A 17,847-nucleotide genomic window follows, 5' to 3' on the forward strand; every position below is an offset into this window, starting at 1 on the left:
GTTATCTCCCTTATTCACCACATGGGGCCCTTACACCCAATTCTTTGAAATCCTTGTGCCCATGCTTATATAGAAGAAAGATCTACCAAGGGGTTAATCATTTCTATTAGGAAGTTAATTCATAGAGTGAAGGAATTAAATGGTTTCTTTATGGACAAAATACAATTAATACAAAATAAGATGAAGTTAATTGCCACAAGAACACCAAATTTTAGACCTAGCATATTGGATAGTGATGGAGGATTCAAGGAATGGCGAGAATGGTCATCCTCTTTTGATGACATATTGAATCACTCTAGGTTTATGACATATTGGAATGGTGAGGTGAATATTATAGTAGTGTATGATTTGATTGACATGCTATATAAACTAGAGTCAGAAATGGGTAAAATAACTGTAGAGGTCAAGGCTATAATAGATGCTAAATAGAGCAAGTACCTTGAAGAATTAAAAGGAATCAGAGATGCCACATGGCCAGATGTGGAAACTGATATAGCCATTTGGGAAGTTGTTGCAAGAATAAAGGCTTTACCATCAAGGGACACTGACTAAATAATTAAAGTCACAGTTAGAGGCAGAAGAGATAAAACAAAGATAAAGGGTAGTGAAAGTGACAGGTTGTTAAAGTACAAATAGATTCATGCTAGGGACACCTAAAGAAAGTGTCACCTACCAATTTTGCAACTGTTTCCCCAATTTTGTCCGGATACAAAAAATGTTTTGTAAAGTGACGTGTAAAAATATCTTTGTATTTTCTTTCAAATCAAATTCTGACATGTGTCCTCCCATCCAAATCTTGTTGCAATCCTTATCTATAAAAGGATTTCCAAGATGTGGAGTAAGGGTCCGAGTCCTGTACAATTTTGGTGTTATACTATTGTAGTCGGTCTAGTTTTGTGTCAATTGTATGTTGTTTCAAATTTCCACTCTTAGAAGATAATGAACATTGAATGAAATAATTTGTCATATTTTGAGTTATATTTTGAGTCTTATATCAGTAATGTATGGCTTTCAAGGAAAATTAATACAAAGAACCTGAATTTTTGAATATCCGTGTCACTAATTTTTGTCTCCATTTTCATGTGTCTATTACTTTGAGATTAGATGAGCAAAGTTCTTTCAATTTAATGTAGTTGGGATAAGTTGTATATCATTTCATTCTTTCTTTTAATTCAAGGAATTAAGTAAGTGCTTCTATGAATTGATAGGGTTTATAGGTATATGGGAGGGATATCATAAGAATGGAGTTTAGAGATAACAACTGATAAGTTTAATTGTAAGCCAATTAAATAGGTCAAGATTTTACTGGTATGACTCTATATGACAATGGATAAGGCACTAGTCATAAATTGTGATTGCAAATTGATATAGTCATTTGATTGCACAACACACATTTAAATCAAAATCAATTGTCTAATTTTCATAGTAAAGAACTATATTGTTGGCCATTCCCTTATTGTGACAACTTTCTTTGAATTTATAGCGAGTTGTTGTAAATCAACAAGTTGATTACATTTCAAGAAGATATCTAACCATTTTTTGCTATAAGGGATAAATTTGTGAAAGAATATCAGTGAGAAAGCCAATTAATCCCTAGGTGCACCCGCCTTGACCCTATAGAACCTAAAGTGTAGAGAGTCCTTGTGCTCTATCATGTTGGTCCAAATGAGATAAATGTTGTTGAATATGGTAACTAGCTAATCCTTAGGCATTTATTGATCTTCTGTATAATGGTATTGGTTGTTAGAACCTGTAGTTTTAAACACCAACACCTCCCCCCTTTTTTAGTTATTTGACACGTTCAACATTTCTTTTGACATCTCGAAGTAGAAGTTGATTTTTAAACAATCACATGTAATGAGGTTTCCTTATATTTAATAGGAAAAAATCCTTTCGATTATATTATACATTTTTTACTATTAAATCATTGTATTCCATGAATTTACTAATTATTATATCATATTATTCAACACTGTGTTTGATGTTTGCACATTTTGCATGCATGTCTATTGAAGATTTCATAGTTGCAAAATGTGCAACCTCTCAAACCTTCCGTCTTTTGACAAATGCTTATGCTTTGAGTCTTCTTGGTCAAGTATCTCATAATGGTTGAGGACATTTTATTTAATTTCATTTCATTAAAACACTTTTGTGTGTGCCCTCTAACCCCATGTCCCCACGTAGTTGCTTAATCTTGTTTTGTGCCTAAAAATAAGCATAAAAGTTGCATAAAGTGTCCCCATGCAATTGTTTATTTAGCACAAAAGGATAATTTGGAATCTCCTCCACTTCTCATGGTTCAACAACTGCTTAACTATTAAAAATAAGCTGTTGAAAAAAGGAGGGGCTAAAGTTAAGCATCAACTGCATAGTGAAAAAGGGTGAAGTGTCTCCACAAATTTTCTTCCCTCCATTTTATATTTCCCTCCAATCTTATCCCTCAAAAAACAAGTCATAAAATTATAAGTAGAAAAATAAGTAGCAAAATTAAGCATAATTAGTAATTTCACGGGAACACCTGGTCCATAAAATATTCCCTCAAATGTGGAGCAATGATTGCTAGTCAAATTAAGCTTAGTAGCCACATGGACTTAAGAATTTTTGTAAAATGATAAATACTAAGAAATGATAGAATTAACTTAATTATATTTTAAATATATTTTTTTACTTTTATTTTTCACATTTAAATTCTAACTATAGTTTTCTATTGACTTATCCCTTGAGTCTCTTTATACACAAGTACTACTTTTATAAAATACTTATACAATAATATATAATGATGTAAAAAAACAATTATTATTATTATAATCATGTACTATTTGTGAGCTTTGGTATAGATAATGTTTTTTAACTAGCCTAGAAAACTTACCATGCTTATAAAGAAATATCCCATCACAAAACTTTAGCATATAAGTGGCTTTTTAAATATTATATTAAAATCATAATATTATACTATATTAAATTTTAATATAAGATTTATTAAAATAGTCTTATTATATTTAATGTCTTATTTATGACTACTAGCATACATATATTAAATAATCTCTCAACTTATCTATCTATCTATCTATCTATCTATCTCTCTCTCTATATATATATAATATTATAAATTTTTGTCAGAGGTAGAATACTGTAGCATTCATTGAAATGTTATTTTTTAATTAAATTTTCCAATCACAACTCTTTATTTTTATCAACTTTTTATTCCATATAGCTCTTATATATATATATATATATATTATTAATTATACAAAAAATATTTATTCTTAATTTTATTGGCTACTAGCATAAGCGAGTTTTATCTTTTTTTTAGAGACATCAATATTTTATCCAAACTTTATATCTACCACTATATGATAAGATAAGTCATAAAATAAATAAATGTGATAACATATGTGACAAGATATAAGAATATCTTCTCACATTCTGACATATTTTGAGAAATAAAAATAAAAGTAAAAATATTATTTTCCATTTAACTCATATAGATTGTGGATTTAATGCATCCTGCCAATTGTACAATTGGTTACCAAAAAAATTTTATTTTAATTTAAATCAAAGCCCATTCTATTCTCATTGATGTTCGAGAACCTATTTTGCATTTTGCAGAGATCGTAACAAGTATATATTGCACTTCATTAAAGGTTTCTGAATGTCTTCTTAGCTTATTGTTTTTATAATGTATTCTTTGTTACAACATACTATTACTTCATAGATTTCTTAAAATTTTGTATCCATGGCATCATCAGATGTTTACCCTATTAGATCCAAAGTTTCATATAATTTCCCTTGATTTTAGAGGATATGGACTCTTTGATCATCCTTCCCAAATATACAAAGACAATTATGTAGATCTTGTGGAGGACATGTATGCCTTCTTAATTCATTTGGCATCAAGAAAGCTAGTACTCAAAAACTATATAATTAATTTATAGGCATTTGGTATTTTAAATTCCCCAAATCAAATTTAAAATGCCTAGATATATAAGTATTTGTTGTGACCAAGGATTTTGGGACAAACAATGCATATTATCTATGTCTCCTACACCCTGAGAGTGTGAGAGGCATAGTGGTGTTGGGATTCCCTTATATGAGATCAACCCAAGAATCTGTTAAGTTAAATTTACTACCACAATGATTTTGTATAAGGCATTGAAAACCCTCTTTCTCTTTCCCCCTTTCTGTAACTTAATTTCAGCCTAGTTATTTAGTAATTATTTATCTTTTTAAATTTCTCTATATTGGATTCTAATAGGAGCCTAAAAGAGCCTTGGGAGATTTGGGACATTCTTATACATAAATAGTGATAAGGACCATATATACCCTTTTCTCTGGAAGTAAAGTGCCAATAACAAAAGAGGACAAAGAGATAATGGAAATCTTTGATGCTGTAACTCCACAACCATTCCAATTTATCAAGAATGATTTTAAAATATACTTATAGGGATCTTATCTCTCCTACAATTTCATCTTTGAAGTCGAGTACCCATAATAAATAATTTTAATTAATTACTTGATTTCTAGGTGATGGAGAGGGATTCAATCAATTTGTATAATTTTTATCTAAAAAGGATCAAGAGAAAAGCACTTCACTTTGAATATGATGAGATAGCTCTACGAGTTAGAGGGTCAGGATCTCTTGATGATTGCCAGTGGGTGTGCTTAATCCAATATTGCTTGGTCAAATTGCTTGACCACTCAGATGTATGAGAAATCAGGTTTCGCTTTCCTAGTGCAAGTTCTTCATATTACATGGTAAATTTAGAAACCAATTATTTGTTTTATTTTATTTTATCTAAAATGTTCATGAATGATGTTTTGTAATACAACCCACATGGTCTAAATTATTGGATGTCAATTCACAACAATTGTAGAAAAATGACTGAATTAACATATTTTACTAGGACAGTTCTAGCTTTTGATAACAGGTACCAAAAAAAAAAGTACTACAAGCTTCAAGAATGGAGTATTATATTAACAATGATGTTAATATAGTTCATATTTGATGTATTCATTTGGATTTATTCTAAATGTATTTTGTGTCTTTCTAACTTTTTTCCCATATAGTAGTTGCTGACGCTTGTTTTAACAACTAAGATTCCTCAACACTCAATGAAGTTGTTTCTATTTTATTATGTGATGTTAATTTTCTTTACGCTATAAATTAGTTAAAAAGGGATAGAGAAATAGTTTTCCTTTAAAAATAATATAGTTAAATGAACAAAATAATAAAGATTTACATTCAATTTTTTATATTTTCATATTCTTTGATTACCCAACAAAAAAGGGAAGATTTTTATTTTATTTAAATAGTTATAAAATGACAATAAAGTCATTTTAATTTACAGTGTAATTTTCTTTTATAAAATATAAAATAGAACTTTATGAAATATAATTTAATTTTGCTTTATAAAAACAAATGAGAAGATCTAAATACATCTTGATTCATGTAGGTCTTAACACAAATGAAAAAATGAATCATTTCACAATCTACTATCTCTTATATTTTCCATGCAATAATATTCTCTAAGCAAAGTTTCATTTTTATCATTTTTAAATAACTTGCATATTTTTTAGGATGGGATCAATTGAAACATAATGCCATTTTCTCTCAAAATGCACCATATACGTCAAACTTATTATGATGTCATCCTAAAGACAGACAATTTGCGTAACTTATTTGAAGTTTACAAGATCAAACAAACTACTAAATTTTAAACGAAGATCCATATAGAAGATTGAAAATGGAAAGGAGTATAGAAATCCCTAATGTTAAGATCCTTTGATCCCTTCAACTAATTTGATCTCGTAAACATCATTAGAATCATTCATACTTAAAATTCCCTTCCATACAAATATAAAAAACAAATTTAAATATCATTTTATCAAAAATAAACAATCAAATACCACATAAATATATTCATATCATTAAATTAAAATGTGATAAAAGCTATCGAGCATTTTGCAATTCTATCGTCCTTTTTTGTCGCACTTGCGATGAGGCGAGAAGGCAAATCGACCGAACATTTCCAGGAATGTGAAAAAGGACCTTTCCGAAAGATAAGTGGGCCATCAACAGAGTTATAGACACACAAATTCGAACGCAAGCAAATATTGCAGGTCATAATTATCACATTACATCGAGTCAACAATGGATTCAGCTGCACCGGCAACACCCGTTCAACAGGAAAACCTTCCCATTTTATTGATTACAAATGATGATGGAATTTATGCTCCCGGTTTAAGAGCTCTCGTCGCCCTCTTGGTTGAGACAGGTCGCTTTAATGTCTGTGTTTGCGCCCCCGATTCGTATGTATTATTTTTCCAATGCATTCTGCATGTACCTAATTTTAAATTAAGATAACTCTTATTTCTCCTTGGTTTTTCTGTGTTGGAGTTTGAATGTCTTCTTGAATTTGCCTTTTTGCTTTTAAATTTTATGGGTTAAGACATAACCCCATCTTTGCACGATTTCATTATCATTGTTCCGATTCTACATTTAACGAGAAACTGTTTTTCTTGTTTCGGCATGTTGAGACATCCTTTTACTTGTATTTGTTTTCGTTTTTCGCGAGGACCAGAAAGGCGATGTAAAATCTCGTCACTTAGTTCATTTGTTTGATTCACTAAGCCTGACCAATTATTATAATAGAATAAATATATGCATATTCCGAAGTTTGAACAATTCAAATATCCAGTATGTAATATTTTATTGATTTAAAAAAAACAAAAGTTTAGTACAATAAGAACGAGAGAGAAGAGTTTGTATCTGTGGCATGTCAGTTGAAGTAGAGTTAGAGAACACTTTATTCTGGAGCGTGAAGCTTATTATGACATTTCAAGACGATAAGGTTGAGAGAATTTGGAATCTCATCATCTAGCTTTTTAGCATCTACGGTGTAAGAGTAATTTTGCATGAGAAGAAAATTCTTGAAAAAGTAAGGGATCTGAAAAATAGGGGATCTTGAACAGAGAATTCTGAAAAAATTGAGAATATCAATAAAAGGTTTTTGTATATGGCTGTGTGGTAATTTTTGATCTAATATTCGAATCACAGTCTGTGATCCATTGTCACGATGAAAAGAGAAGAATAAAAAGTGAATACAAGAATTTTGATGATGAATCATAGAATACAATTAATGCTAAAAACTATTACACATCATATTTATAAATTGTTTATTGATGTTTCTAATAGATTGTAGAAATTTGATAACATTTAAAATAGGGAATCCTAAAAAGTTAGGGTAAAAAAGAAAAAAGAGTGATTTTTAAAATCAAAATCAAAATCATTCTAGGTGTCATTCAATATTCTGCATCTTGCATTTAATATTTGTAGCAGGGTAATTATTTCCACTCTCTCCAAACTTTATTTCACATTGATAGTGGTTGTAATTTTTTGTGTGGTAAGCACTTATACAAGTAAGGCACATGAGCATTGTAAAGGAGCTCTCTTCTTCAAGATGTTGTAATGATCTCATTTTGTAAGAGGTTGTAATGATCTATTTTTCAAGAAGTTGTAAGGATCTTGTCCTCAAGCATTTTTAAGCATTGTCATGAGTTTGTAAGGATCTCATCTTCAAGTATTATTAGTACATGCTTTGTGAAACATTTTTATTTTATCTGTCTCTATGTTGTTTTGCATTTAGTTATGAGTTTGAAGATTCATCAAGTGGTATTAGAGCATGCGTTGAATACCTGGGGAGAGTACTCTTCATCAATGATATTAAAACATGTGTCGAGCGTATATAAGGAGTACCCTTCATCAAGAATTGAGACTTTGCCTTATTTTATTATGCTGGATGAAAATTCCGTTGACACCCTGATGCATTAGAATCCTTTCAATTATTCCTTAAGGGTACAAAGGCCTTAGGACAGTCTACCAAAACCTTATCATTCTGTCGTCTTATCCTTGTTTCATCAGTCTTCTTAATCACTCTTGAATTTTTCATGGCAACATGTCCAAATTTTCTTGGAGAGCATGTCCAGGTGCCTTCTTTCTTCATCTAGGTTGTTGTCATCTGCAATCTTTAAAGTTCACGATGCTAATGTTCTAAACAAACCTTCTTTCTGTGATGGGGATGATGGGAATAGGCTTCTAAATATAGATCTGTGTAAATTCCTTTTATCTAGAACTTTTGAGCAAGAGAGCAGTCCATTTTCTTCATAACGAGGACATCCCGATCTAGTAGAGCACCTTTATTTGCCAACTTCTGTAGTACTCAAATTTATTATTTCTTTTAGCAAGTCCAAGTGGAAAGACATAAAACTATTGACATACCTTGGGGATGTTGTAAAGAAAGATGTGATAAAATGCATAACAAAGATAATAAATGCCAATTGAATAATGGTGAAAGAAACATTCTGGCTGGAAATTTTATGCCCTATCGACCCGATTACATAGTGGAAGCCTTCTTCAATTAACTGTTATACATCTAATAGAAACAACGAGGAAGGATGACCAAAGGCATATAATGGTGGATAATTTGTCTACTGTTGACTGTTGTACATAACATGTAATGCCATATATATTGCAAACATAGTGCCAATCACATAAGGAAAACTCAGTTAAACTCTAGAATTTATGTTGTAACAAGGATTATATTATCGTTTAAGTGCAACAAGTGCACTCGAGTTCTTGGCAGATATAATACGATATTGAGTCTACATGTGTAGAAGATACAATGTCATGCTCCTTGTTTGAACCCTACTGTGATATCCCCATTTTGTAGTCTCTAAGAGACAAAATTGCAAAAAGTGACAAGTTAAAGCTTCACTGCGATTTTTTTAACATAAATAATAATTACAATATAAAAATGTAAATAGATAAATAATAAATAAAAGTGGTATAAATCATATATAATATTAATTGATAATAATGTAATATACAATATACAGTATAAATAATATCATATATATATATATAAACTCGATTAGACCATTACAAATAACTCAGACATGTCATATTTGCATATCCAAATAAATGTCAGACTGACATAATCGTAATCATATGAGACAATTTGTAAATAGTTAAAATTATTGCGTCATTAATATCATATTCATAAGTGAATTCCATAGATTCATATATCAAATATTCTATATTTGATATATAATTATAAGATATTCTAATGTTATACATCTGAAATATATACTTATTAAATAGTAGTATAGTATAAAAAATATGTATTATATAATCTATATCTATATCAAACATTAAATATCCCTAATACTGAAATATCATAATAAAAAGAATATAGCATAATATATTAATAAAAGTATATGTCATAATATATATTAAACACTAAATATCATTAATACCAAAGAACATGAAAACACTAAAATCGCTGCTAAGTAAAATGTGATGTTTGACTCCAACAGTCTCAATCTTTAGAAAGGTTGCTTTCCCTTCCCCCCATGCGGGGCAAGTAAAATGACAAAGGGACATCATCGTCAGAGTCTCAGACCATTTATCATCAGACCATTCAGCAATGCAAGATACAGTTAGCACTTAATAATCCTAATCAGCAATTCGTATATCTACTCAGCTAGTGATAGTAATATAGACAGCAACAATATACAAACAAAAAGGGATTATAGCTGCAGTCCAAGGAACCAAATAATAAACAACAAGGAATTGCTAATTCTTCGTAACTTTTTAGATAGGAATTGGAGAGCAAAGTCCTTGAGAAATTTGTATTAGGACCTATTGCAGATAGAATCATATTGCTGAGATATATTAATTGCAGCTATCATTTCATCAGCAATCCCCTATTGCCTCAAATCAGAAAGAGAAGCCTTTTTTAGGAGTAATCTAAATTAATATTTCCTCCCATAAGATGATAGTCTCAAAGACAACAGAGATAGCAGATATCACTTAGTTGACAACTAAGTAAAGGTATTACTGATTGTATTTATATTTATTAATTATGAACATGATCCAAGCTCTACTTGGTAGAGGGCATCCTTAGTGAATGTCAAGAATGATCCAAGCTATGCTTGGTGGAGGGCATTTTTAGTATATTTCATGATTCCAAGTGGGAATCTAGAGAAATTTTTGGATAATCTCTTAGATACCATATATATTGGTAATGGAAAATATATATGCATATGTGATAGAGGGATATGCCTTGATGGGTATCCATGAGGCTTGGAAAGAGATGGAAACTCTTCCCAAGACTTATAACGATAGATAAATCAATGTGGGGTGTCTTGCAGGCCTTTGTGGAGATAAACCAAAATGAGGTTTTGACTACTAGTTTTGGTCATAAGGCAACTAGAGCTCCTTGAGGTCTTCACTAGAGAATGAGGAACCTAATTTTGAGCTCTCTCTAAGGATTAGGTGGGAACTAGTTTGGGATTCGGAATATGGTTTTCTTTCAATTGCATATCTATCTATCTTTAAATGAGATCTACTAACAAGTGTTGCAGGTTTACACTTCAAGGAATCAAGCTGTAACCAACCTAGGAGTTGGGGACATTATAGTGGTATCAAAGCATAATCCTGCTATCCTTTGAAAGATATTTCATGCAAACATATCAATGGAGGAAGGGTGCAATAGCTATGGCTGAGCACTTGGCCAATGAACTTAGAACCTTCATGGAGCAAATCAATGAAAGGTTTGAAAGAACTAATCAACTAATTTTCCAAGCTATTCAAAGCATGAACAATAGCAGTAATTAAAGACCAGTTACAAATTCAGGGAGGGACATTTATTCCAGCCATTCTGAAAATGAACATTCCACCCAAAGTTCCATCCTTAGGCAAAGAATTCCTCCATTTTTACCTAGAGAGGAGCCCATCATGGAAGAAGAAGAGCCCATTACAACACAATGTAGAGGAACATACTCAGATGCATGCTAAGCTAGACTGAGAAATTCAAAATTGAATAGCCTTTAAGGAGTATTATGAAGTCAAGGCTTAAGCCAATTCAATTAAGAGAAAGAACCATTCAGATAAAGACCTCAAATCAAAGATAAACAAGATGACTTTATTTTGATGGCTCCAGTAAAATTACTGCACGATCATGGGTCCAAAAACTTGATACCTATTTATCCCTCATACCTATGACAAAAGAAGATGCCATTAAACTTGCCATCTTGCACTTGTCTGGGATAGCCCATGCTTGGTGGCATCAAGGCATCATTGCTCAAGGTTACTGAAATATCACTACCTATAGTGAACTTACTCAAAAACTCTTTTGTAGATCTGACCAAAATTATCCTAAGTGGTACTTCAAAGAGCTAACATATCTTAAGCGCTCTGGAACCGTAGACAACTTTGCTAACGAATTCCAAAAGTTATTTGTCATGGTTCTTGATCTATCCCAATGAAGACTCACCTTTGTATTTAATGAAGGGCTTAAGGATTCCATAAATTTTTTAGTAAATCCCTCAGGCCCTTAAACATTAGTAGCAGCAATACAAAAAGCAATGAAGTTTGAGACCAATGCTTCAATAAAGAAACCCAAGTATCCTTCATGTAAATCCTCGACATATATGAAGGGCCAAGGAAGGACAACCAAGAAAGAAGATATGATCCATGTAAAGAGCAATGGAGTACAAGAGAAATGCCAAAGGAGGGAGGAACTATAGAAGAAAGTTTTATGTTTTAATTGTAAAGAATCTTGGGAATAGAATCATCAATGCAAGTGAGGACAAATACACCGAATAGAAGAAATTTCGGATAAGGAGACAAATAAGATTGCTAGCAAAAGAGCAAGACACATGAGAGCATAGATCTTGGACGATCAAGGGAATGTGAAAAATTTGTTTATGCATTAGAAGCTATTTATATTGAGAAATTTGGACAGGAGTTGTCATTGCTTGAGCTTAGCAATTCTTGGGAGGGTAGGATTGTCATGCACTTGGGAGTGGGGCCACAATTCCCCTACTATTCATTTGGCTGCAAAGGGGTGGGTATAACTTTGAAACCCTATTGTGATATCTCCATTTTGTGGAGTCTTTAGGAGACAAAATTGCAAAAGTGACAAGTTAAATCTTTACCATGAAAATATTTCATAAGAAATAATAATCAAAATATAAAAATGTAAATAGATAAATAATATAAATCAATATAATATATTAATTGTTAGTAATATAATATAATATGTATCAATATACAATATATATAAATATTATATTTTATAACAATATATATCAATATACAATATACTAATATAATATATATTATGATACATATATCAAATATAATATATTATATATATTTATGTGATGAATCTCAATTAGACTAAAATGTATCAACTTAGACATGTTTACTTACATATAAAAAATTAAAAATAAATGTCAAGCTGACATAACCATAATCATATGATACAATTTATAAATAAAAATTTATTAAAATGGTTACATCATTAACATCATATTCATATATGAATTCTTTAGATATTGATACTTGCAAGAAATGTCTGGAGCCGGAATTGGATACGTATGGAAGCATGGATACAGACGGAAGCCTTGTGGGTGCCACCCAAATGCCACTCACAGGCACTTGCATGTAGGCAGATGCTTGTTTCAGGTATCCAGACGCATCATGGTGCTTGTGAGTGGCATCTTGGTGGCACCCACAGGACACTCGGGAGCTTCCATCAGCATCCACACAAAAAAAGTCAACAAATTTGCAAATATAACTCAAAAACCATTTAAGATGTGTGCTTATTTGCACATTTTATTATATTTTTTGTGCCAAACCCTAAAACGACCCTAATAGAGGCCTTTCAACCATTCAATCTCCATTTTGTTTGCAGCTATGTTTACTGTTCTCATTTTGTTTGCATCTAGCACAAGTGGAACCTTTCTTGGTTCAAATGATATCAATCTTGCAATGGATGGAGATGAGAATCCAAATTTTTTTAAGAATCCTTGTGATTCTGATTAGTGAACAATGACATTGAATCGTGAACTTTATTTTTGATTTTGTAATTTGGACATGGAGTCTAGAACATGAATATTTGTGGCTATGAAGTTATAATTTGTTATTTGAACTATTTAATCGACATATGAAATATTTTGAATCTTGATCAATGCTGAAGCATCATATGTATTATGATACTATCAAATGATGTATGTTTGTATATTTCTAAGTTTCTAAAGTTCTTATATTTACTCTAATATCAAGAAACTTATAAATACAATAACTTAGAGTTAGAAACTTAGAAATATACAAACATACATCATTTGATAGTATCATAATACATATGATACTTCAGCATTGATCAAGATTCAAGATATTTCATATGTCAATTAAATATTTCAAATAACAAATTAAAACTTCATACATACATACATACATATATGTATGTATGTATGTATGTAGATATATACATACATATACATATATACACATATATGTATGTATGTATGTATGCATATCTATACATACATGTACATATATACACATATATGTATGTATGTATGTATGTATATATGTATCTATGTATGTATATATATAGATACGTATATATACATACATATACATATATACACATATATGTATGTATATATATAGATATGCATATGTATTGTATATATACATACATACATACATACATACATCTATGTGTATATATGTATATGTATGTATATATACATACATACATACATACATACATACATACATCTATGTGTATATATGTATATGTATGTATATATACATACATACATATGTGTATATATGTATATGTATGTATTTATATGTATGTATGTATGTATATATATATATATATATATATATATATATATATATATATATATATATATATATATATATATATATATATATATATATATATATATATATATGTATGTATGTATGTATGTATATACACGTTTCCAAACACATCTGTATCCAAAAATAAAATAAAAATTCCGTATACGCTTCCCACATCCGATTCCGATTCTGCATCCAAATTGGTAACTTAGATGAATTCTATAGATTCATACATTTTCATGATTAGATCTTATATATAAAATATTATATATGACATGCAATTATGAGATATATTATAAGAACCCCTTATGGTTCTACTATTTCAAACACCAAATTGCTTACTTTTCAGATGTTTGACATTTTGTCAAACACTTTGCATGCAAGCTCTATCTCGCTTTCGTTTATTTTCAGATTGTTTTTGCTTTCTTGAAATGTTTTTAAAATAATTAAATTTTAGCAAAGAGCTGAAATACAAAAGCAATCCTTTTTGACTATTTGAATGCATACATATGATCTCTACATGTAAAATGTACATCTACAACCATTATACATTTTTACAAACACTTAGCATGCATCCTTTCAATTCCCAAATGTAAATCACTTTATTCTTTCGGTACTGAAATATATACAAGGCAATATGATGCATGAGTAACTATTTGAAATAACTACATAATAAAGCTATGTATGCCGACATGCACACTTGATATCTCATAATGATGGAATTGCCTCTAGTGACTTTCTAAGATTAACACTGAGGTTCCAAATTGCTGGAAATTGGCACTCAAAGATAACACATACCTTGAAAAATTAAATTGCAGCCCCTGCAATTAACAATGGTTCTGCTAGGAAAACTTACCCAATGATTAACAACAGATTGTTGTGGGGCTCAATGCAGCCTATAGACAATGGCTGCAACCTGCTGGTACTAGGGCATCCAACCTTTGCAGGTTTGCAGAGATTTTTAATATAGACTTTTCTACACCAATATTCCAAATACTTCTTCAAATCACTGCATGCAACTCTTCCTCAAATTGATCACAACCGTAGCACAATTATGGTCCCTGAATAAGACCATCACAAACACAATTGACTGGTATCTTTCAACCAATTCAAAGTGCAACAATTTAGAAGAATTTCCAATTCTTCTAGCCTTCAAACGCTGAAACCCTTGGCTCCAAAATTCATCACAAATTCATAAAGCATAAATACAATAATGAAAAATAACTTGCGTGAGTCTTTTATAACTTCTGTGGGAGAACTTGCACACATTTCCAACCAATGTGGGATAAATATGTACACCTTTTCCCTTTAATAATTCATTTATTCCAATACTTTAATTAATACCTTGGCTTAAGCTTCCATGAATTAATTGAATAAATAGTGCCTTCCAATGATGATTCAACCCTCAAGTGAAATTTCAAAGTCCAATTATAAATTTATAATTAAGCCATTTAATGTTTTATTAATGATTTGGCCACTAAAATAACAATAACTCCCAAAATACTTATCCTTTAAATATGTCATCTGCAACAAAAGTCGCACCTTTTATTTTTCCATGTGACCAAATGCACTTTCCAAAACTAGAAAAGGTTCCTCTCAATCATCACTAGACTTACCATAAATACTAAGTATATGAAACTAAGCCCAAACAAAGTACAATCTGAGCTAAACAAAGACCAAATTGGAACATATTGAATTGTGGAGAAGATAAGACCCTCCCATAACCGAGCCTCAGCCTCAGAAGTCCCTCTATCCACAATAATTAGCCTATGAGGGTTACAAAAGTAGGCTAATCCCTCAAACTCTGATGCTCATGAAAATGGGAACATTACAAAATTTCATTTTATATTTTGGCTTGGAATAGCAGATTTTATTTGGTTTGGATGAATGTGATAACTGTTAAATATCAAGCATTCGCAAGTCTGAAAGTTAAAAATATATATTAATATTGGAGATGGGCCCGTATTAATCATTTGGCATTGATAATTTCTTGTAGCTTTGTTTGAAAAATAAGTACTTAGAGCGTCAATTCAATTAAATAGTGTGGCAATATTTTTTTCTATTAAGATAGTTTAACAGATCATATACATCAAAATCATTGTTCAGTCAAGGAAATTCACCACCAGTCAAGTAGTATTAAACTTAGATGTCTTAGGCTATGCAAATAGGTCCCCCAAATATATACAATTACAAAATGGGAGCCATGGCATGAGATTACTAGGTCCTTGTATATATCAATTATAATCCATCTTGTTATTCTATTTACATGCATAACTGTAATCAGTAGCTTGCCAAAAAGCCATAACTCCAACAATCATAAAATCAGCTGTCCCAGGGATTGGAATTAGTTTTCCAATTTTCATCTTGGCCACCATCATTAGCAAAAATAGCAGGTTCCCAACCCTTAGCAACAGGTTCCTTTGTGACAACAACACCATTAACACCCTACTCTTGTTCAATTTTGAAGTCCTCCATTAATTTGTTTGGCTTTCCAGTTCTATTAGGTTCAACATATTCCTATATGTGCTAAGTTACTGAGTGGATCTAATCTCATCCTTGCAAATCAACAGAGAGCCTTGCTTTTGGGAATTTCCAACACCAAAGAGACTTGTGACATGATAAGGAAATGTACGAGTTTAAGATTAGATTAAACTCAGTTGGCCATTTTACAAACCTCTCCATTTCTATCCTTATAGAGGAACCACAAAATTTCACAAGAAAGAACATACTAAAATCTATTAAGATCGAAGTCAAACAAATCTACATAACCAACAAGGATTTCACTCCAAGAGATACCCAGTCTACAATTCCAAACAAAGAGAGGACCAAAAAAGGTAGACCAAACCTTACGAGCATAAATACACTCCAAAGACAAATGCTCAAAACCTTCATTAACAGAGCAAAGACCACAAATGACAGGCTTCACATCCACAAAAGACAACATTGACCCCATAGCTAGCTTCCTGAGGAGCAACAACCATCTAAAGCACATTTATTTGGTTCAGTAGGAACATGGCAAAAATAATCAAAGAAAAAGTGCCAATTAGAGCAAGGACAATCAGAACCCCAATATTAAGACACTCTATGTGAAGATAGAAGAGTCATCTTTTAGTAACCTATAAATCTGCTTAATAGAGGTCTCCACGAGCAAAGAACCATCCACCCATTTTACCTAACTCAGAAAAGAATCAATGTCAATAATCTTACCCAGAGAAGATCCACCAATGGCCTTGACAATTATAATATAGATTTTCTTAAGAGAGAGGGGAGTCCTAAATTTGCTGCTAAGGTCCTCCTAAGACCCTAGCCGATCATCAATTAGAAGATCTCTAATTGTAGAAATGCCTTTACAATTCAATTTTTTTTGCAGAACAACTCCGAGTTAAAGCAATATGCTTCTCATCAAGATAAAAACCCCACTAGATTGATCTGTCAATCGTTGCATAAGGAGGGATGGCAATGACACCCCTATCTGGGAGAAGCCCCCCCACCTAAGACCATGCCTTATATAGAGATGCGATCATACTGGTACCAAATAGCTGCAAATTAAAATCACCCATAGTAATATCACAAAGAGGAATGTCCTTCCACTGTTTCCCCCTTTTTATAACAGATATTTCTAAATTGTTTCTAATAAGAACTTTCCATGCTTCATTGGCTTTTAGGGCTTTAAATATCCATTTTGAGGCCAAAGCAATTCCATGAGCCCTTATGTCCCTTATTCCCAAGCCTCCTAGCTTTTTAGGTTTGCAAAACCATTCCCAGTTAATGCAATGATGCTTCTTATTGTCAATACCATCAAACCATAGGAAGTCCTCATGATCTTATCAATCAAACTCATTTGACCTTTAGAAAACAACCAACCAGAGGAGAAACATATATGATGGTAGGATAAAATGTTTTGAACAACTTGAGCTCTTCTTGCCAATGACGGGAGATGGTTTTGCCACTTCAAATGTTTCTTTTCCTTTGTATCAAATATCCATGACCACATATCCTTAATAGAAGGCTCAACAAAAAAAGGAATACCTAGATATGTGATAATAGTATTAGGTCCAACCCACTGTCATCCACAAGAAGCCATCCAACTAGGGGCATCACTACTCCAACCTAAGACAGTAGAT

General features: G+C 31.5%; 1 protein-coding gene and 1 pseudogene across 5 annotated transcripts in view; both read left to right on the forward strand.

Annotated features, from left to right (window-relative positions):
- The first annotated feature begins 3,701 nt into the window (after positions 1–3,701).
- On the forward strand, positions 3,702–4,759 carry LOC149562977 (epoxide hydrolase 2-like; annotated as a pseudogene).
- A 1,354-nt stretch (positions 4,760–6,113) lies between these two features.
- Positions 6,114–17,847, forward strand: part of LOC149562978 (uncharacterized) — a 174,222-nt gene continuing 162,488 nt past the window's right edge. For all 5 annotated transcript variants that reach the window (XM_089826415.1, XM_089826414.1, XM_089826417.1 and 2 more), the window contains exon 1: positions 6,114–6,309. In XM_089826415.1, coding sequence (XP_089682541.1) covers positions 6,152–6,309 — 158 coding nt within the window. In that variant the 5' untranslated portion in view covers positions 6,114–6,151. The remainder of the gene's footprint in view (positions 6,310–17,847) is intronic.

The sequence above is a fragment of the Cupressus sempervirens genome, chromosome 4 (assembly GCF_028749045.1).
Source record: "Cupressus sempervirens isolate cs-2001-9-10 chromosome 4, ASM2874904v1, whole genome shotgun sequence".
In the NCBI taxonomy this organism is placed as follows: Eukaryota; Viridiplantae; Streptophyta; class Pinopsida; order Cupressales; family Cupressaceae; genus Cupressus; species Cupressus sempervirens.